The 23,680-nt window shown below is 40.2% G+C and overlaps 1 protein-coding gene across 2 annotated transcripts; it reads left to right on the top strand.

The window, feature by feature from the left end:
- The first annotated feature begins 844 nt into the window (after window positions 1-844).
- Window positions 845-23,021, top strand: LOC139454349 (uncharacterized). 2 transcript variants are annotated; one of them, XM_071235989.1, is made up of 3 exons: window positions 845-1,962; window positions 17,888-19,600; window positions 21,707-23,021. In XM_071235989.1, exons 2-3 carry the CDS (start codon window positions 17,907-17,909, stop codon window positions 22,626-22,628), a joined length of 2,616 nt encoding a protein of 871 aa, XP_071092090.1. In that variant the 5' UTR covers window positions 845-1,962; window positions 17,888-17,906; the 3' UTR covers window positions 22,629-23,021. The 2 variants fall into 2 exon arrangements, with proteins under 2 accessions (XP_071092090.1, XP_071092089.1); XM_071235988.1 differs by lacking the exon at window positions 845-1,962 and adding an exon at window positions 12,720-12,814.
- Window positions 23,022-23,680: the final 659 nt, after the last annotated feature.

Here is a 23,680-nt window from a genome sequence, read left to right as displayed (position 1 = left end):
TGATCACTGTTAGTGAGGGTGAGATGGTGCGAGTCGGACTTGAGGACTCAACAGTAAGAGGAACCATCAAGACAGACAATTTCGTAGAAACCATTGCATACGACCCCGTTTCTGAGCTATTGTTCTGGGCATGTAACAAAAATCCAAATACGAACTCGACAAGTAAATATGTATTTTCGGCCGGACTTGACGGGTCAAGCTTGAGCCAGCTGGACGAAGGAAGGTGGATAATTCATCTCGTAGTGGACGGGGAACGACAGTTGGTGTTTATGTCCGACTGGACATCCCATCTGGTGAGTGTCATGGCAACCGACGGAAGCAACTACCGAGTGGTCAGGGATCGGATTTACGATACAAACAAACCAAAACTGATTGTTTTGGATTCCAGGAATGAAAGACTGTACGTCTCCTTTACATTTGCAATCTTCAGCATGCGGTATGACGGCAGTGACCTGCAGAAGCTGACCGATGGTCAGTGGATGAAGCCGATGGTTATCAACAACGCTAATGGCCTTATGTACTACACCGATGACAGGAATCTGTTCCGGATGGATTTGGCTTCAATGAAGAAGGTCGTGGTGAACCAGCTGAAGCATGCTGTCAACACGCTCGTGTTCTATGACAAGAGACTGTATATATCCTACCAGAGAGCCAATGCTAATATCGATGTCCTGACATTGGAGGATCGCTCAGTGAGACAGTTTGTGTTTTTTCCAGGCGAAGGTTTCCGCATGAGTTTGATCCCTGCTCCTTGAGAACAATCCAGAACGTGACTTTTCTGTTCTTGTGGCATGGTAAAGGATTCCGTGTTCACAGTGTAAGTCAGTTCTTGTGATTTGTTAGTTATTTTACACATACAGTATTTCATATATGTACGAGGGATCATATCATGATCGCACGATTTGTATCCCTTAGCTGTGCCAGGATCCGCTGGTCGTAGGTTTGAATCCCAGATTCGCCCTGATTATGATCAATGATCTATCAGCCCCTAACTGGGACTCTTCGCTTTCACCAAAGCTGTAAAAGTCAACGACATGGGTCACTGTGAGATTTCTCCCCACTGTATAATTGGTGATACAACTGAAATATTGTTCAAAACCAATATTAATCTCTGTTCATTTCAATTTCCGATCATATAGTGAATGGAAAAATCCTTGTCCTGATTTTCTGCCGATACGATTCAACTCTCGTTAAGTGACAAATCAGTGAGTGCGTATGGCTTTACGCAGCTTTTAGCAATATTCCAACAATTAATATCACGGCGAGGGACACCAGAAATGGGCTTCACACATTGTACCCATGTTGGGAATCAAACCCGGGTCTTCGGCGTGACGAGCGAACGCTTAAACCACAAGGCCACCGACCGCCCCAAGTGACAAATCAAAAGACTGAGCCAAAGCATCTACAATACTACTTTTTTTTATAGGGACATATTTTTTTTATCTTTCCATGATGCATAAAAAACTATTCTCTTCATGTATGAAGCGTATATTTAATATTTGTTATATATCTGATTATCCCAATCACAAGTAAAGTAGTCAATATGTATTCAGTTCCCAGGGGTGTTTCGAACTGATTATGTCACTTACTTATGTACATTTACAAAATGAAAATCTTATTACGGAGTTGTTTTTACTGTAGGTTATGATAGGAGCGTTAAATACCAATCATTGTCAGCGAGGTGTATGTTTTTATCGCGTGAATGTTTTATTAGCCAATCACTTGCTGAACTGACGTCAACCTCCCCAGTGTTTGCATGAACGTTTTTTTCTAGCTGAACGAATATTTTGTGATTCAAGGGACCATGGAAATGTTCTATTTTCATGTTTTTCACGCGTGATCCTTGTGGTATAAGCGTTCGCTCGTCGCTACGAAGGCCCGGGTTCGATTCCTCAAATGGGATCAGTGTGTGAAGCCGATTTCTGGTGTCCTCCTTGGTGATATTGCTGGATTGTTGCTAAGGTTGGTGTAACATCATACTTTCTATCTGATATAAAAGATGATAAACAAAGTATTTACTTGTCCGTTTTGTTAGTTACCCTGTTTCTACATAAGGCGATTCGACTGTTTAACTTAATGTGTTGCAATGCTACATGTAACATGATATATGTTATCATAAATGTCGATCGGTTTGTTTGTTTGTTTGTGTGTTGTTTAACGCCGCACTCAGCGATATTCCAGCTATATGACAGCGGTCTGTAAATAACCGAGTCTGGACCAGACAATCCAGTGATTAACATCATGATCATCGATCCACGCAATTTGGATACGATGACATGCATCAACCATGTCACCGAGCCTGACCACCCTATCCCGTTAGTCGCCTCTTACGACAAACAGAGTCGCCTTTTATGGCAAGAGTGTGTGTGTGTGTGTGTGTGTGTGTGTGTGTGTTCGGACTTTTTTTACCGATTTTACTTTAATTAACAAACGAACAAACGCCGCTTTTAACAGTATTACAGTTACATCACGGCGTTTCAACTTAATGTGGGAGGATAGCCCGGTGTGAAGCAGGTTTCAGACGTTTACCGTTTGGGTTAAATCAAAGAGCACGGATATGGTGCAATTGGAATCGATGACATGCATGACGAGCCTGACCACCCGATCCCTAAATAGGTGCGATAACAACGAAACATGAAAACAATGAGATATTTCAGAATACAATGAGATGTTTCAGAATACAATGGGATGTTTCAGATAATCATATATCGTCAGATCATAGGTTTTCGGACATCATACGTTTTCGGACGGCCATGTTTATCGCGATAAATCGTGATATAACAAAGGGTGTGGCGTCACACAGACATTGTACATTCTCAGGTAATGGCCTCTTTTTAAGATAAAGTCGTCTTTTGTAACTGAGTGAGATGTTTTACAGTTGTTCTTGTGATGAGAGTGAAAGCTAAGGATGTTTCTTAAGCGTCCGAAATCCCATAGCATACCTCTCGCAGTTGGAACTATTAAATTAGATAATTACAATGACATGTTTCAGAATACAATGACATGTTTCAGGTAATCATTTACCTCTCGCTGGTGGTTGTATTCCAATCACTCCCCAGGTCCGACACGGGATCCAGCTGCATCCTGTGTGTATAATAACAATTTGGTGGGTTATTAATACATAAAACAGTGTAATGTCATCAGTTATCGCACCTTTGACACATGGCGGTCTTATCACGTGTTGATACAGATAACCTCAGTTTTATAGTTAAATGTGTTATCTGTATGTGTAGACCCGGATGTGATTAGTTTATGTGAGACAGAGTCGACCCGGCCAGTTATGAAGCGCGTTAGAATTTATCTTCAGCAACCTATGCTGCCGCAACCTATGCTGCCGCGACTAGGCTTATCGTAAGAGGCAACTAACGGGATCGGGTGGTAAGGCTCGCTGACTCGGTTGATGAATGTCATCATATCCCAATTGCGTACATCGATTCTCACGATGTCAATCACTGGTTTGTCTGGTCAAGACTTGATTATTTACATACCGCCGTCATATAGCTGGAATACTGCTGAGGGCGACGTTAAACTATAAACAAACAATGAATATAATATAATATAATATAATATAATATAATATAATATAATATAATATAATATAATATAATATAATATAATATAATATAATATAATATAATATAATATAATATAATATAATATAATATAATATAATCGGAATCATACAATGGGAATTGCTCTTACAAGAGGTGTTTTATGACTTTGGAAATGTTTTTTATCAGAACAAATATACCTTATTGTTTAAAGCCGCATGAGGATGTTTACACATTGGCAGTGACGAATACTTTAAGTCCACCGACTGTACTTGAAATACTATGAGTGGTTGGTTTGTTGGTTTACGCCGCACTCAGCTATATGACGGCGGTCTGTAAATAGTGGAGTCTAGACCAGACAATCCAGTGATTGATATCATGATCATCGATCCACGCAAATGGGATCGATGACATGTTTCAACCGAGTCAGCACCACCCGCTCCCGTTAGTCGCCTCTTACGACAAGCATAGTCTCCTTTTACGGCAAGCATGGGTTGCTGAAGAAGGTATTCTACGCCAGATTGAAATACTATGAGAGAATATATGGACTAACTGTTTTTAACTAGACACTAGAACAGTTTTTATCAATATCACTGTTTAAATCTGTTCAAATCAATGTACGTGTCTTGTACTAACTACCAAGGCAGTATTATTCCAATCACCTTGACAGTAAATTTGCAGTTCACTAAGCCAACTACCCTCAACTCGCAAAGGTGTTACATTGACACACATCCTAAAATAGCCTAATAAAATAAAAATTGACACAGAATTGCGCTGGTATGGAATAATTATGCTGTTTTTGACACAGAAAAAAACCCTGGTTTTCGACTCGTCGCCATCGCGACAGATGACACCCAAAACTAAAAAGTAAGAAATAGTGAACTTTTCATTGACTGTCGTATGTGAATGCCATAACGACTAATGTCCGGAAACCCTTCGGTGCATGATATAAGTTAGAATTAGTTCAAATTATTATGTAAAAGAACTAAAACCTGTCTAAATCTGGTACACTACTACTTCTAGAATAGTTGACAGACGGTTAACAGACGGATGGGATACAGGTGTGTTTAAGGGCAATCTTAATTAGCACCACCAATCGTCAACATGGATAGGTTTTTTTCAGTATCCAGAAAATCGCAGGGCGTTAATTAAGAACATGCAGACAAAGGATAACTAACCATTACTACAGAAAGTTCTATACAGATAAAATATCACACCAGGTAATTAAGGACAAATATCACAATTCGTCATTTTGTATAATTTCTTTTTCAAGAATTTCACACGTGGATTATCATAAATATTTCTACATACATTTTTTTACATCGAGAGTAACATTCAAGAGTAGTAATTAATATCCTTTTTCGTATCCAAAATAGCATACAACAGTAGTAATTAATAATTTTTTTCGTATCCAAAATAACATACAACAGTAGTAATTAATATCCTTTTTCGTATCCGAAATAACATGCAACAGTAGTAATTAATATCCTTTTTCGTATCCAAAATAACATACAACAGTAGTAATTAATATCCTTTTTCGTATCCAAAATAACATACAACAGTAGTAATTAATATCCTTTTTCGTATCCAAAATAGCATACAACAGTAGTTATTAATATCCTTTTTCGTATCCAAAATAACATACAACAGTAGTAATTAATATCCTTTTTCGTATCCAAAATAGCATACAACAGTAGTTATTAATATCCTTTTTCGTATCCAAAATAACATACAACAGTAGTAATTAATATCCTTTTTCGTATCCAAAATAGCATACAACAGTAGTAATTAATATCCTTTTTCGTATCCAAAATAACATACAACAGTAGTAATTAATATCCTTTTTCGTATCCAAAATAGCATACAACAGTAGTTATTAATATCCTTTTTCGTATCCAAAATAACATACAACAGTAGTAATTAATATCCTTTTTCGTATCCAAAATAGCATACAACAGTAGTAATTAATATCCTTTTTCGTATCCAAAATAACATACAACAGTAGTAATTAATATCCTTTTTCGTATCCAAAATAACATACAACAGTAGTAATTAATATCCTTTTTCGTATCCAAAATAGCATACAACAGTAGTTATTAATATCCTTTTTCGTATCCAAAATAACATACAACAGTAGTAATTAATATCCTTTTTCGTATCCAAAATAACATACAACAGTAGTAATTAATATCCTTTTTCGTATCCAAAATAACATACAACAGTAGTAATTAATAATTTTTTTCGTATCCAAAATAACATACAACAGTAGTAATTAATATCCTTTTTCGTATCCGAAATAACATGCAACAGTAGTAATTAATATCCTTTTTCGTATCCAAAATAACATACAACAGTAGTAATTAATAATTTGGTTTCGTATCCAACATAACACACAAGAGTAGTAATTATTATCCTCTTTCGTATCCAAAATAAGATACAAGAGTAGTAATTATTATCCTCTTTCGTATCTAAAATAACATACAAGAGTAGTAATAACTATCCTTTTTCGTATCCAAAATAACATACAAGAGTAGTAATTGATATCCTTTTTCGTATCCAAAGTAACAAAAGAGTAGTATATGGGACACATAACACCACAAACCATCTCTATGGACAGCTCTACGTGAAGGTCGTCAGGGCAAGCTCGCTACAACATGTGCCTCAGCATGGCTACTGCTACATATTGCTGCCCCAATGAAGGCACTGACCATTCCCATGGCACACATAACCTTTAATTGCTGGCGTCCAAGTTAAGTGAGGTCACTATGAATTACTGATTATACAATCATTATATCCGGCTTACTGCGAGCTGAACGCACATCACGACCCCCATAGGGATGGGGAGGGGGCTACGGGAGGGCACTGAGAGAGGAAATGGACGAACTTGGCTGGCGTCGGAGAAGCGCCACACACTCGACGGTTCATAGTGTCATACTCAATGACTCAAGACATGCACTGTTCACCCTGGTGTTACTGTGTCACTACTCGTGAGTTGGGCAATTATAAATCGCTACACACCAGACACCACAATATTTACTTAAATCATCTTTTCATCACACAATCATTGCATTTCATCCCTGACAGTTTCCACGGAACCAGGTGGGGGATGTATTATGAATATTCAGACGACAGTTGTTTGATCACAAAAAAAACAGGCATTATTGATACCGCTTCAGCAACAAACCCCATCAAAAAGGTCAAAGTTTCCAGTCTATAATATCCGGCTTCCTTTATGCTATGTAATAAGTGAGTAATTACTCAGGACCATTTTGTCAAAATGAGGTTACGCACACTAAATATAACTACTGGGTGGTTATAGCTGACACACTCATGAATATAATCAGTATTGCCAGATGAAGCGAAGCATTCCACTGACGGTGACAATGGGAGTGCTACGGATGCTGGGGATTCTGATGTTAGTGGCTGCAATCAACGTTCAAGGGAACACTATTGAAAACAGGATCAGTGCAATGGAGAAAGGTCTCTCAGCCTTAAAATCGTCAGTTACACAGCCCATGAAGAAACTTAGGAGACAGATGAAACGTGAAATAAGAAACAAACTTCTTCCTAAGATGATGAAAGCTTTGAACGAGAATGTTAATCGGTCTGTGGAAGTGGTGGTTGATCGGGAAATTCGAAAACTGGCGAAGAACAATGACAAGGCTGATCATCTCGAAATGAATACCGTGGTCCGGCAGATTCAAACTCGGCTTATTGTGTTAGAAGAGGAAAATAAATTACTAAAAAAGGAACTTAAAACAGTTGGTCACACACAGCAATCTTTGAATATGAAGTGTAAGTGTGAAGCTGTTGACGATCGAAGGTCAGTTGATCCAATATTGTCGTCTGCTCGACCAATGATGTCGCCGGCTGATACGGTAATGTCGTCTGCTTTTGACATGTCGGCGGTATTTAATGAAAACACACACACACCCGACCCGACACGACACAGGGTGGCTGGTAATGTTTCGAAGAAGACATACGAACAATATGGTTTAACGCCTGTTCAAAATCTCACCGCTGACATTCGTTTTGACGTGCATCCGCCTATGCCAGACTTTCGAAACCAAGACAGTCTTCTGATTGTGAACGATGACGGCGAAATGACAAGAGTCGGTTTCACAAACACCAGTGTTCGAGGTTCCATGGAAACAGAAGGAATTGTCGAAGGCATTACCTTTGATCCAAATTCTCGGAAAATATTCTGGGGTTCAAATCGCCATCAGCATAATGCTGTATTCTCTGTTGAACTTGATGGGTCAGATCTTACCAAGCTTCAACAGGGGAAGATAGTGTTTTCCCTTGCAGTTGATGGCAAAAGACGTAAGTTGTTTATGTCTGACTGGACGTCCAAGGTGGTCAGCGTGATGAACACTACTGGACATCATTACAAAGTGGTCAGCAAGTACAAGGATGACGGCAACCCAAGGAACATCGCACTGGACACAAAAAGACGTTTACTATTCGTCTCCTACTCCTTCTCAATCGTCAAAATGAAGTATGACGGATCCAGAATCAAACGACTTGCTGAAGGGATTTGGATGAAACCCCTCACTCTAGATGTACGCAGCAACATGTTGTATTATACAGTCAGAAGAAACATCTTCAGGCTTGACTTGACAGGGTCTGGAAAGAAAGCGACATTTGTGAATCAGCTTGATGGGGATATTAGTGGGATCCTTTTCTATATGGGCAAGCTCTTTGTTGTGTATCAAGACAGAACAGCTGCTGTAGATGTGCTGGATATGAAACAGCACGCTCTCACACGGTTTACACGTGTGAAAGGGGACAGCTTTCTGAGACTTTGTCTCATACCTGCTTAAAGATATTCAGTGTTCGCAAGTGACTTTGGCGTGATTGGGAAATGCGCCCACCACAAGATGTCCTACTTTCGTAAATATCGAGACTTTAAGCCTTATACGATCCGGGGCCCGTTCCACAGAGCGCAACGACTTCGTAATTCAGTGTTACAGTATGGGTGTTACGGTCGTCTTAGCGCTACGATGGTCGTAAATCAGTGTTAAAGTGTGGGAGTTACGATCGTCTTAGCGCTAAGACTTTTGTAAGTCAGTGTTAAAGTGTGGGAGTTGCAATAGTCTTAGCGCTGCGTACTACTCTTTTAAAGTAATATATATGTAAGTGTATGACATACGATAGACGTAGCGGTAAGATGTCTTCGTGGAACGTGGTCCTGATCTTGTAATAGTGAGTGAGTGAGTGAGTTTCATGCCATTTTTTAGCAATATTCCAGCAATATCACGACGGGGGACACCAGAAATGGCCATCACACATTGTACCCATGACGGGAATCGAACCCGGGTCTTCGGCGTGACGAGCGAACGCTTTAACCACTAGGCCACCCGACCGCCCCTGATCTTGTAATAAGTCATATTTGTAATAGTGCAACTCCTGTATGACTATGAGCAAGCAGTGCCATGTGTGAAATGGAGACATTTCTGCGTCAATGGCACAATCAGCAATTACTGGATGGGTGACATGTACAATATAAAACTTGAGCTACACACGAGGAAAGTGATGTTTTTAGTGTCTTCATAAATTTAAACCTAGGACAGCCAGTCCGCCGAGCTTTGTCCTGGAAGCATAGAAGAAAGCTGATCATCGCATGGACTCATCTGGGAGATATGCATCATCGGTTAATTTAATAGTGAGCCAATGTTGTTTTATGCCACATTCCAGTGATATCCCGACGGCCTGTATATAATTGAATATAATATCATTGCAATCAGACAAGTTAAAGCGCCTGACCACCAGATCAAGCAATGGGAGGATTGGGATCATCTTTCCAGTATTGCGGGGCGGTCGGGTGGCCTAGTGGTTAAAGCGTTCGCTCGTCACGCCGAAGACCCGGGTTCGATTCCCGACATGGGTACAATGTGTGAAGCCCATTTCCGGTGTCCCCCGCCGTGATATTGCTGGAATATTGCTAAAAGCGGCGTAAAACCATACTCACTCACTCCAGTATTGCAACAGGATTTTATGTGAATGTGTTTGTTCATTGTGTGAAATTAAGGACCACGATGAAACAAAGAGGTGCCAGGATACGTCGAAATACGAGTGAACTTTCAAATTGAAAACTGAACATTTAATTCACAAAAGCTTATATTAAGATCACTATACAGTTCATTGTATTGACTTATCACGATTGTGTATATACGTCGGGGGATTTTGAATATATCTCATTGAACATGTATTTTAGAATACAGTGTATTTGTATGGATGAAACATTTTAACCTGATTTTTTATATTTTCGTGTTTCGCATCGTTGAATATCAAACTCTAGGAGTTGTAAAATGAGGTTGGTTGGTTGGTTGGTTGGTTTTTTTGTTGTTTAACGCCGCACTCAGCATCATTCCAGCTATATGACGGCGGTCTGTAAATAATCGAGTCTGGACCAGACAATCCAGTGATTGATATCATGAACACCGATCCACGCAATCGGGATACAATGACATGCATCAACCAAGTCAGCTGTAAAATGAGGAAATGCATGGCTGGTTAATATGTGTGAGTGAGTGAGTGAGTGAGTGAGTGAGTTGGGTTTAACTAATACTTCAAAGTTATCGTTGCGTGTCGTGAATTAATGCTCGAGGTGGTGCAGGTCTCAAACGGTGACGGCCTTACCACAGATAGAGTCATTATCAAGGGGGATACTGGACTCGAACCCACCATCACAGGAATATGGCACACATAAGGGACGCAACTCTGCATAGCAAATTGCGTCAACTCCGATGACAAGGTCACCCGTATCCCCGTATGAAAGAGTCGTGGCAGGAGGGTGTGTTTTGTGCCACGTTTAACCAGCTTGTCTGTCTTATCCCCCCCCCCCCCTTCTCCCACACACACACACACACACACACACACACAAAAAATAACAATAAAAAATAATAATAAAAAGTAATAATAAAATAAATAAATAAATAAAAAAATAAATATATATAAAAAAATAAATAAATAAATAAATAAAATAAATAATAATAATGATGATAATAATAATAATAATAATAATAATAATAATAATAATAATAATAATAATAATAATAATAATAATAATATATAAAAAAATAAAAATAAAAAATAAAAAATAAATAAATAAATAAAAAAAATAGTATGTTGGCAGTTAAAGATTTGGATATTTTGGACCCCTCCCTTTTACAAAATGCTGGATCCGCCCTTGCACTTCAAGTCCAACAAACATTTTTTGTTGTAGAAACCTGAGGTAGAATATCAAATGATCAGTCAATAACAGTGTTGCGTGTGGGATTTGAACCCGCTACCCGAAAACCTAAAGGTAAGTCTTTTGTACGAAAACACTATCTTCTGAATCAGTTGAAAAAGTATGAAATCCGTCGATGTTCAGAGTACCTTGTTATATCATTTAATCGTGATGCTGTCAGCGCTAAAGGTAAATGAATGTGGTTTTACGGAGCCTTTTGCAATATGTACGACAATATCACGTAGGCAACACTGATAACAGCAAATTGACGATCAGGACAAGACTGATCCATCTTCTAACGTTGCGGAAGATCGGTGGTTCGATCACCCGTCGCGATCGGTAGCCATGTGAAAAAAGCGGCTTTTGTTCGTTTGTTAATTAAAGTAAAATCGGTAAAATTAGTCCGGACACACACACGCACACGCACACGCACATGCACGTACGCACGCATGCACGCATGCACGTCGTTATATAAGCGCAATAATCTTGAACGTGACGTTAAACTTAATTTCACCTCACGTTGCGCCCTCCCGTGGGGATTCTGGGGTAGAATATTGGTCCCCCAGTACCTCATGCTGAAGAGACCCACTCTGTGGTTCAGTGACGGAGCGTCCGCCCGGAGCGCGGAAGGTTGGGGTTCGATCCCCGAGCGCGCCATACCTAAATACGTTAAGAGATGGTACTTGTTTTTTCCCCGCCTGACTTTAAGGTGCTAAAACAAGGACTGGTCGGGCCGGAGACAGTATACTGTGTCTCGTGCAATAATCTTGAACTCTATTCCACCTCACAGCGTGCCAAAGAACCCCGGTCCCTGATGTGGAGCCGGTTGGATTTGATCGTTTGATCTATTTGCACGTGGTCCATGCGTTGTTCATGCTTACCTTCACTGGTTTGCCTCGTCCAAATTATTCACAAGCAGCCGTTTATAATATATTGCAGCCTGTGGCGTATAGCGTTCGCCCTGGTTCGATTCCCGACATGGTTACAATTTGTGTGAATTTAATCCCATGAACATTTCTGGGGACCCCCGCCATGATGTAACTGGAATAGTAACTTTTTTTAGGAGGCTTCATAACAAATCACCTGTGTTGGGTCGGAGGGAATCAGGGATTAAGGGAGGGACACCAGAAAATATGACAGTCCTGTCTGAAGAAGACGGGTATAAAATATTATACACATATTTGAGGAGGGTAATTTTTTTTCATTACGTTAGTGCATCAAGAACCTCTGACCCCTCTCTCTCCTCACACACACACACACACACACACACACACACACACACACACACACACACACTAAATACGTATCTTTTATCTCAAAAGAAAAGTTTTGATAAAATTATTAATATAACTACAACAAAATACGACCACTTATTAAGAACATGACAGTACATATTTAATCTAGTGAATAGTTTGTCGAAAGTTACTGACCTGTAAGCATGAAAGTGATCTCGAGTTTACTGCCTCGGTCGCTGTTACATTTCTTTTAAATCAGAGACAGTGGTAAAATTCGACTCAGTCGACTTTACAGCTTTTTAAATTATGTACTACCCAACGCCCGACACGATAACTATAGTCATATGAAAAGAACTGGGTGTTCTTTACCTTTTTAGAGTAAAAGATATATAGTATAGACATTACAATTTAAAGTAAATACAGGTTAAAAACCTTCCACGATATATCCTTTGACGTGAACTCTGACTTAGCTTATGACGGTCGATTTAAAATCAGTATCGGGTTCCATTAGAATGCAAGATACATTTGTAGTTTCTTTGAGACAAACAGATGTCGGAGCAGTTTCATGAGTTCTCGCGCTTTGATTTCCAAGACCTCAAACCCTTGACGTGCGCAAGGCCTACAGGAGTTGCTTCCCTTTAATGAACCCATCACTGCTACCAACAGATGGCAGGCATAAACGTAACCAATCAAATCCGACCTGCGAAAAGCCTCGTGCGATATCGTTTTATAACAGATATTTTTCATGTAGAAGATTGACACAAAGACATTTTGCACCAGCATCGATGTATTAGGTAAGATGAAACCTTAACTATTATAAGGAAGTAATCGCGTGTCCCCTATTTTCTCTGTATTCGGTTTACTCCAGCTGTTTTTATTAGTTGTCGTATAAAGCAAAATGGCGTCGAGGATAGATGTTCATTCGGTCTGCTGTTGTGGGCACGAGAGTTTACAAGAAACACGTGCTAATGTTTACAAATTGCTGCAGTTGTTTCTATGCAGGCGACTGTTATTTACTGTTGTATTTGTTTATTGTATAAAAGATATGTAACTACTTGACTTGTGTGAGAATGTTGTACAGAGCTTTATTAAGAATACATAATTTATATGCTCGTTCACATCTAGTTGTGGACAACAAATTAACCATTTATAATCAATATATCCTTAATCAGCTGTTAATAGTTATATGACGAAATTCAGAGTATGACATAATTTCATCCCCTGTTGCTCAGTCAAATTTAATTGATAACTCAAGGACAACCAATAAGCTGCCCAAGAAGACTTGAAAATAATAAATTGAACACATTTCATTATTTCTACTACTATATATATGTCGATATACTCCATAATGATTTAACAATCTAAAATTTTAATTGCATGCTTGATTTATGAAATAAATAAACAAATCTTAACATGGTGCAAAGCAGAAGGTTGTTAGTAATCCTGAAGAGGTCGTTTTCAGCACAGATTTGTACCCTAACCAATTTCAAAATACAGTAACGTACCCCAGGAGCACAGTCCTCACACAGTACTTAACAGGCTCCTTGAAAACAAACACACTTAGCAAAGATTTAGTCATAATAAACAAGTACTAAAGTCGTCTTATCTACGTCAGTGGACACATTGAGGATATCTTGGAAATACATTTTTATTCCTCTAGTTCCAAAACCGTTTACCTAAACACCAATTATTTAGATTGAAAATGTTCTTTGTACTGGAAAAGAATAATGAATATCAACTGGAATTTTTTGTGTGCAAAGCTCCATCTCCCAACTGTTATTATGGGTAATATCAAAGATGCGTCTTTCGTAACATAATTAATCTTCTTATATGGAAGAATGATCCAGAGACAGTTGCCTTTACCAAGAGCAGCTGCAAGGCACAGATATGAGAATCTGAGATTATTCAATGGCCCTTACAAGCTGTTGGAATCTGTGGCTAACTTACAGAAAATATTACATAGAACACAATCCAATACTGCACTGACAATCAGGCAGCATTCATGTCCATATAGTGTTCCATTTTACCTGTGAGCTCAATCCATCTATATGGGCGAACTGCAGGATTTAGACAGTCAAATGTCAAGCATTCTATAATCGCCAGCTTTGCTAGAATAACCACAGAAGAATGACGCAAAGGTTGAAGATCATGTCGTCAGGTTAAGTACATGTACCATTAAGTGATGGTGTTGACATCAGTAAAGCACCTGTCCTTCCAGTTGCAATACTCTTTGTGCTGTGATTTGTAAGTTGATTATGTAGAAGAGGGAAAATAAGATTATGACAATACCGTTACCATGGTTACATGTCCAGCAGATATATAACAATTGCATTCACATTTGGTATCAAAAAGAGGCGGGGCTCAAACATTGGTTGCACCGGGATATTTAGTGATCTTGAGTGATCTTTCTGGCATATATTTAGCTGACTTTAAAGGTTTTGAAGGTCAAGGTCACTATACATACAAAATAAGCACAACCAACAGCTTATTGCACCAGTAGCTTTTAGGATAGCATATTCATTACACCAACTAGGCATAGGCTACAGGACCGCCTGGCCAAAGTAGGATAAACAGTGGTTGACTTTGTGAAGGTCAAGGTTGACGGAACTAAAAAATAAAATAACCATGAATAATTTTTAGTAGCATGTTACCATGCTATAGTATAAGAATATGACAACAGTTCAATGTATTGCTTCTTTTATGGAAGCTTCATTTGTAGAAACTCAAATTATCTTTTTGCAAATAATTGATGGATGCAAATAATTTCTTCTCAAAATCTAATCATGCTAATAGCTTGTATTGAAACAAATTTAAACAAATACCATATTTTCTCTATTAGATAATGGACCTCCAATACACGCAAGCTGACTTGGTTGATGCATGTTGTCATATCCCAATAGCATTCTCATGATGTCAATCACTGGATTGTCTGGTTCAGACTCAATTATTTACAGACTGCTGTCATATGGCTGGAATGTTGCTGAGTGTGGCATAAACAACAAACAAACAAACAATATGCGCCTCTTAACTGATGCCAGGTAATATTCTCTGTCCAAAAGATAGAAGCTGTATGGTACACTAATAGAGGGCGGGTCCATCATTTTATGACATTAATCAGAGCTCCAGATAAGCTTTTGGTGTTGTGTGTATTTTACCCATGCATTTTAAGATCATTAGGTATCAGTAATTCTATCTGGGTATTCAAATTTCTGTTACCCACTAGTTTTTACACGTGGGTATTTAAGTTTAATATTTAAAAACACTATTCATCTTGTCCCTGCAAACTGGTGTTGTGTGGGTTTGAGAACTTTATAGGACTCAAAAATACCACGATACTTTCACAAGAAAGTGTGATGGCAAATGATCATGATGTAACTGTCATCATGGAGTTTGGCAAGGTTGACGGAATGCCGGTTTATAATTTCAAAATAAGTTTGCTGATTTGCTAATCGATACGCAGGGTTACTTCACAATATTTTGATGATACGCACAAGTTTTACTTTTGTAGCGTATTTGTAATGTTCATTGCGTATTCGATACGCTTGGATTATATTTTACTGCATATTCTGCATTTCTGATGCGTATTTTTACAGATACGCAGCTTATCTGGAGCTCTGATTAATGATCCCTATCACGCTAACTTACGGCGTGTAATTACTCCCCAAACTTAATGACTGTTTCCTGGAAGTGTATCCTTTGTGTGACTAGAATTTGGGATTCTAATAGATACCTGGTCAATGCGAAATTAATACATTCCCAGGCGTCTAATAGACATGCTAGAGGAAACAGAAGTATAAGTGAAAAAACACTCTTTTTATTTCAGAACATTACTTTCAGAAGAGGTCTTCAGCAACCCATGCTTTCCGCAAAAGGTGACCATGCTTGTCGTAAGAGGCTACTCACGGGATCGGGTGGTCAGGCCTGCTGTCTTGGTTGATGCATTTCATCGTATCCCAATTGTGTGGATCGATGCTCATGATGTCAAACATTTGATTGTCTGGACCAGACTCGATTATTTACAGACCGCCTTTATATAGATTGAATATTATAAATAGGTGAAAATGGAAGTCTTGATATTGTTCGGGATAGTATGGGTTAAAGTTTAACTAATCACTGCATTGTCTGGTCCAAATTTGGTAGGTGTAGGTGTAAACATCCGATCCTCAGATCATATTGTATGATTCTTAATGTAGTCAACACAGATTTAATACCTTTATTTAATAATAATATGTGTACTTATGTAGCGCGAATTCCATACACATGGCGTATTCTCTATGCACTACAAAAAAAGGGGCCTGTGAAGATTTTGGGTAGAATAGGTCTTCAGCAACCCATGCTTTCCGCTAAAGGCGACTAAGCTTGTCGTAAGAGGCGACTAACGGGATCGGATGGACTGGCTCCCTGTCTTGGTTGATGCATGTCATCGATCCCGATTGCGTGAATCTATGCTCATGATGTCAGTCACTGGATTGTCGGGTCAGGACTTGATTATTTATAGACCGCTGTCATATAGCTGGAATATGGCTGAGTGCGACGTTAACATAGTTAAACAACAAACAAACAAACAAAATCTAAAAAGGGACATCACATGTCAAGAGATGGAGAGTTCCCGAGAAAATGACCAGAGAAGTTGAACGCCCTGTGAGTCTTGGTTTAGGGACATGAAGGGGCATCTGTTTTCTGATCTGAGAGTTCTTGTAGGTTAATACTAAGAAACCAGGATACTTAGTATGCATGTCATGTGACGGAGTCTTCTGAAGTGATATATAACTGACAAACAATTAGAATTAGGTCAAATTAGGTCAGTGGGATAGATTGGTGGTTGAAGTGTTTGCTTGTCAAACTGAAGCCTGGGTTTGATTCCACATGTGAAGCCCTTTTCTTTTGTCCCCTGTCATAATATTGCTGAAATATTCCTCAAAGTGGCATAAAACCTACTCTCACTATTACAGTTACTTGTAACTTACTACCAGTGTTGGGGGCATGGGTGGCCCAGTCGTCTAAGGTGCCGCGATTCGCTGTGCAGAGTTGCGTCCCTTGGGCACGCCAGAAACCTGTGATTGTGGGTTCGAATCCCGGTTCGCCCCAATTATGTTTCTAGGTTTGTCAGCACCATACCCGTGCTCGTGGGTTTCACCGAAGTGGTAAACGTCTGAGACCTGCATCACTTCGGGCTTTCCTCCCACATTAAGCTGACACGCCGCGATATAACTGGAATATTGTTAAAAGCGGCGTTAAACCCAACTCACTCACTCACTACTACCAGTGTTCCCACTGGCTTTTGAAACTGCTAGTGCTGTTGGACAGGCAAATCTAAAAATTACCAGTCCCCACTTAGTTTTGTCAGTCCGAACTTTCAACAAATAAAAAAAACGTATGAAAATTACCTGGTTTTAATCCCCGCAACATCATGTTCAATGCAATGATGTCATCTTTGCAGAGCTTAGTTAGATTTACATGTCATTCACACAAAGTCCAGTCACAAATTTCTCCTTTTTAAAAATATTTTTACGCTAATACCTCGAAGCAAGGCAAAATGTTATTTCCTTGCTCTAAAATTGACAAGAGGAAACCCTGATGGTGACAGACAAGCTGACTTCGTTCGAAAAATATACTTATATGAATATCGCTGATGTTTTGTTCAACAACAAAGATTTATAAGGTACTCTATTTGCCAGTCCACAGGGACTGGCAGTTACATGAATTACCGGTCCAAGCCTAATTTTGCCGGTAAAAAACTGGTAATTACCGGTAATTGGGAACGCTGTTACTACTACTACAGAAGGCTATAACTAATGATATTGCAGTTTGTGACCCCTGATAAGTTGAGATGCTTACAAATTGAATGTTATTCCCTTCTTTTACAGTTTGTCCTGTGGGTGAACAATGGATGAGGACACAGAAGGGGACAAGATGTCCGAGGAGGACATGAACTGGGAGGACTTCATGAATGTGGTCACCACCTACAGCTGCAAGTTCTGCACCTTCACCTGCACAGCTCCATCAGACATGGGCAGGCATGTCAAGAGGATTCACATGTCCAGGAAGATCACTTCGTCTCCAACGCAACCAGATAGCCCTCCAAGCATGTCTGTTGTCAATCCATCACTTGTAATGGACCCGGTGACACCTTCAGAAGTGGATGATGCCACGGTGGATGCATCAGTTTGTCCATCAGAGGCTGCTAGTGCAGAATCGGAACTTGAGGGTGTTTCTGAAGTGACAGGAACTATTGTGGGGGAGGTGTCCTCGGAAGGAGTCCTTACACCATTGCAAGACCTGGAAGTAAAAGGTCCTGAGGATGAAGAAATAGAGGATGGTGATGTTGCTCCAGTGGCTCTAGCTATTACTAGTGAGGCTAATGGGCAAGGACGACAGTTTATTATAGTGGAAGAAACACCTTCCGAAGGAACTGTAGTTTTGCCCAATGGCTTGAATCCTGATGCTGAAGATGGCAGTGGCACGGTTTTAACTATTTCATCAAATTCCACCACTCAAGCATCAGTAACTTTGCCTGCTAATGCAATACAAACTCTAGGCCTCAGTGGGGCAGTATATAATCCTAACATTGGTCAGTACTCTGTAATAGCAGAATACCCTGTAGCTAATGGTAACCAAGCAACAGCTCCTGTAACTAAGGAGTTGTTTCTCTGTGGGCAGTGCAGTACAGGTTTTGGCAGTATTGATGAGTGTCGGGAACATATGATCACAGCTCACAGTGCCCTCCTAGCTGGTGGAGAAAATGGTGAACAAGAGGCATCAGGTCTTGTCAGTGTTGGGACTCAGGTCGCACAGAAGAAGAAGCCAGGGAGGAAGAGGAAGTCTACCCTTCCAGCTACACCCCCAAAAGCCAAAGATCCTGATGAGGATGACGACGACTGGGAGCCGGGGTATGACATCAATGGAGGCAGAGAGAGTCGCAAGAAGAGAAAGATTCGACCTCCAAGAGCTCTGAAGGAAGACTACTTTCTTGGAAGGAGGAAGAAAAAGAAGAGAGAGAGAAGAACCTACACTGAGGCTTATACACTAAAGTGCAAGCTGTTTGGCTGTCACGCAAAGTTCAAAGCACAAAGTGCTCTAGACATGCATGTGAAGTGTCACAATGATAAGGATTTTAACTTTTCTTGTATTGAATGCCAGGAACAGTTCGATCTTTGGAAGAACTTGAGGATTCATTTGTGGAAGAAGCATGAGGTTGACTGTGACTTGTTTGAATGTGAGGTGTGTGGATCAAAGACCGACACCTATCACAAGCTGACAATCCACAAGGAGATACACAGCGAAAACCGACCCTACACTTGCGATATATGTGGCAAGGGGTTCAAACAGTTCAGTCAGATGCGGAACCATCAGGTCATCCACACGGAACACAGGGTGAAGGAGCCGGAACGCTGGTACAGCACAAAGCAGTGTGAAGTGTGTAAGAGGGTGTTTGCCAACCGAAAATGTCTGAAGAAACACATGCAAGCAGTTCACAGTAAGGAGAAGCCCTATGTGTGCCCCTACTGCGGCCACGCAGCCTCCAGGAAGGCCATGCTGGAGCTTCATGTCCGAACACACACCGGGGAGAAGCCTTTCAAGTAAGTTGTCAGTGATGTTACTGGTGAATGTGGTAGGAATTAGGTGATGGGACTGTGCTTTTGCCAGGGGTGGGAATCTTACGCAAAATTCTGCGAATTTTAGTGACCACAGATTTGTTAAAATCTGATGGCTTCCCCCATAAACACCCCTAAATTATGGACCATGCTCCATTGCAAAGAAGTTTCACCTGAAAAGGAAAATACCGTATTCGACGTAATAAGCGCCCCCGCTCTAATAATCGCCCACGGCGATATTTGCTAATATATTGGCAGTGAACAATCCCAGTTAGCACCCTTCCGATTGATCAATGTTAAAGGACATATTTATTCGTGTATAATACGCACTCGTGTGTAATATGCACCCTTAAGTACGGGCAATTAAATTCTGGAAAAATATATCTGTCGTGTATAATACGCACAGACTTTTCTTTTCTATCATTTCAGGCTGTCGGCATAAACCACGAAATTTACGATCTCTCAACTCTTTCACCAAAATTATATTCCAATAAGAGCCCCCTATTTCTAATTTTGATAGCGCCCTAGGCGCTTATTACGTCAAATACGGTACCCATTCTCATCCCTGTGATGCTGACTACACCATTTGGCAGTGTTCACTCATTCGCTTCTTTATTTTGTAGCTCATTATTGTTGGCCTATAAATGCTGAAGATCTGGCTTCGCGTCTCCAATGGGGTACAATGTGTGAAGCAAATCCTGGTGTTCCTAGTCACTGCCTCCTCCCTTCTGTTTGTCTGTCTGTCTGTCTGTCTGTATTCAATCTCAGTCATATACCTGTTCTGGTGCAACCTCAGTGAATGTGATTGAAGTGTCCCTTAAAATCACCCTATTGTTTAGTATTGGGGCTTGTCATTAAAAATCATGATGATTCCTGATTTGTCAGTTTTTGTTTTTGTATGGCAAAGCTGTCTTAGGAAGTACCTTGATAGGTAGGTACTGTGCTGTAAAGTATGTATTGATAATGATAAGTGAAGGTATGTAATTGCATATGTTATAAGGCTGGGATGGGTACTTAGATCAGGTGGGTACTGAGTAGGACCTGGGTACCCACAGGACTACCTGGACCCATGATCGGTCACATGATATATTGTTTAATGACAATACCGATAAAACTCCATGGCTGCACCACTTGTCGCAAATGTTCACATTTCTCCTTGACCATGCATGTATTCCTCTTGAATTTTATATGTTTGAGTAAAGATAAACTTTCAGTGTATGCATGATATGATAGTTCTATATGTGTATGTAAATAGTTTTTCTGGGGCTCTGGTACAAAAATTCCCAATCAGACATTTTGTAGATCTACGCAGCTCTTGACACCTACAACAAGTACCCAGATAGGGTCGAGTAATATAATAGGTGGGGTCAGGTACCCGGGTCGTCCCAGCCCTACCTTGTTGGTCCTAGTTAGTCGATAGACCAAGGCTACAATGATTGCTTGGTTTTAGTACCACCAATCTCATTAAAATCAGATCGTAGTTCTCGCTACCGCTAAACAAAGATCTGAGGACATCCCATTAGGTGTCATGTCAGACCGACCTTGCGCGAACTTTGACCGACCAATGGAATGACCAATTAGAATGCAGCTTTCTCATGCTTTACGGCACTTATTTCAAATTGGCGACAAGGCTTCGAAACATATTTTGACAAATCCTAGATTAAAATATTGAAACCTGAACCAAAGAACATTCTGGAATGGCTAATAGATGGTCTAGATTGTATGGATTCAGTCGTTAAACACGTAACTATCATTCGGAATTCCCCGTGTTAAAGTTCTTGTGGTTGCATGGTTAGAAATTACATTCCAACTGTCACTTTCATGATCTGGTAAGCGACGCTCTGATTTGGCGGATGAAAGGTTGGTCTGACGTGACCCCTAATGGGATGTCCTCAGATCTTTGTTTAGTGGTAGCGAGAACCTTAAAATGACAAATTTCTACTAGCCCTAATGATACCTTAACTAGTGGGCAGTTTGACAAGGACTACAGGACTAGTGCCAATTTCTAATGCTGCTTCTTTGTGGATCTTTGAGAGTGATTTTATGTTGTTAATCACGGAAAATTTGACTTTGGGTTTGTTTCAATTCCAGGTGTGATGTTTGTCCGTATGCAACTGGTGACCACAACTCACTCCGTCGTCACAAGATGCGGCACACAGGACAGAAGCAGTATAAATGCCAGTATTGTCCCTACTCCTGTATTCAGGCCATCTCACTGAAAACACACATGAAAAACAAACATCCAGGCCAAGAAGGCATCTATGCTTGTGACACTTGCATCTTCCGAACAGTCAACAAACAGAGTTACCAACAACATTTGCTTGACCACAAGAATGGCCTTGTCCCTGAAGTAAAGCCGACTGCCAAGCAGGTGCTTGTCCAGAACGCTACGGATGTGGCTGGTCAAGCTCATGCTGTTGTCATAGGGGAAAGTCAGAGTCCGGAAGCTATGGCTGTGGAGATGCAAGTCCAGACAATGGCCAGTGGGGAGGCCCAGATCAGTGCTGAGGATCTAGCCAAGCTCTCCAACTGTGAAGGCCTGGTGTCAGGGGATGTCTCAGCAGCATCTCTGATCTACCAGGCCCTCAGTGCTATTTCCCAGAACCCACAGCACACACAAGGCAATGCCACCCAGTCGGCTCACATTCTTGGCGGTGTACAGACTCTCATCAAATCGTCCTCCACAGAGCAGGGGGTGACGACCCACACCATCACATTCCATGTCCCTGCTGGAGGTGGAGGAGGAGATGGAGGAGAGGGGGCTGAAGAGGAGGGCATGGAGGCAACGGAACAGGTTTATTTCGAACAGCCAATGGAGGTGATTGAGGCGCTCCAGCGTGCCAGTAGTCAGCAGGCGGAGCTGATCGATGGGGCTCAGGGCAACCTCCCGACTGTCATCACTATGGAGGCCAGTGAGGCAGAACTGGAGGGGATGAATCTTAATCTAGTTCCTGTCACCACGTCTGAGGGGACGATCCTAGTTCAGCAACATACGGCTTCTATAGAGAGCTGACACCTTATGTCCAAATTCTGATGTTCAATGCTATTTATTACTTTCAATATTGCACTTTCATACATTGTTATAATGCAACTATCAATGGTTTTCTACAGACATCCCGAGATGAAGTGGCGATGGGGTTAAAGTGGTCGCTCGTCACAACGAAGGTTCGATTCACTTCATGGTACAATGTGTAAAGCCAATTCTTGGTATCCTTCGCTGTGATATTGCTGGAATATTGCGAAAAGCAGCCTAAAACCATACTCACTCACACACTCACTCCAGAGGTGAAATATGTACTGGTATGTGATACAGACTTGTGAAGTCGAAGATGAAATTTTGTTTGCATGAGGACAGAATGTTTTTTGATTAATTATCTGTAAGGAGTTTCACTTTGATGCACTTGAAAGTGGTTCAGGTAATTTGAAATAATAAATGCATACAGTATATATACTTGAGCTTTTGTGGTTGATATTATTGATGATTTAATGCAGCATGGTATAATATCAGGTGATTGTATGAAGTCTTATTTACCCATTAGCTGAACAAAATAAAATCAATTTGTAAAGGAGCTGAATTCAAAGTGTGCCCAACTGTGTATGTTTGTGTTCTTTGTGGGGAAGAAAAGAGAAGTGTTCCTCCTTTATCATTCTTTTCGGTAATTTATTTTTAGAAAAATCCTCCTCCCTCTTCACTTTATAGAAAAATGTGCCTGAGAAACATTTTCTTTATGCAGCCTAATGGTAAACATTTGTTGAGACCAGCTGTGTATATGTAGTATTCTCAATTCAAGTCATATATACCGTAAATATATCTATACTGAACTGCAAAAGAAACGCCACTTCATGAAAATAATTTTTGAAAGTTTCCCACTGAAATATCAATGCATATTTGGAAGTGTCTCCTTTTTGACATTAGTCTGTATCCAAATATAAATAATGTTAACTGCCAAAAAGTGACACGATTTATGGATATAATGGGTCACCAAAACGCAGCTTAACAAACGTCCGTGGTAAAAAGTCTCGAACGCTTTCCATGAAAATCAAAATTCACTTGCATTTCCTTGT

Source organism: Haliotis cracherodii, unplaced genomic scaffold (genome assembly GCF_022045235.1).
Source record: "Haliotis cracherodii isolate W230 unplaced genomic scaffold, xgHalCrac1.p SCAF_10, whole genome shotgun sequence".
Classification (NCBI taxonomy): Eukaryota; Metazoa; Mollusca; class Gastropoda; order Lepetellida; family Haliotidae; genus Haliotis; species Haliotis cracherodii.
This window is presented reverse-complemented; position numbering and strand designations above follow the sequence as displayed.

Bases quoted from the DNA above. Each gene is read 5' to 3' on its own strand.
- LOC139454349 (XM_071235989.1), top strand. From the start codon at position 17,907: ATGGATGAGGACACAGAAGGGGACAAGATGTCCGAGGAGGACATGAAC. The intron at 19,601-21,706 runs GTAAGTTGTCAG...TTTCAATTCCAG, and splicing joins ACCGGGGAGAAGCCTTTCAA to GTGTGATGTTTGTCCGTATG.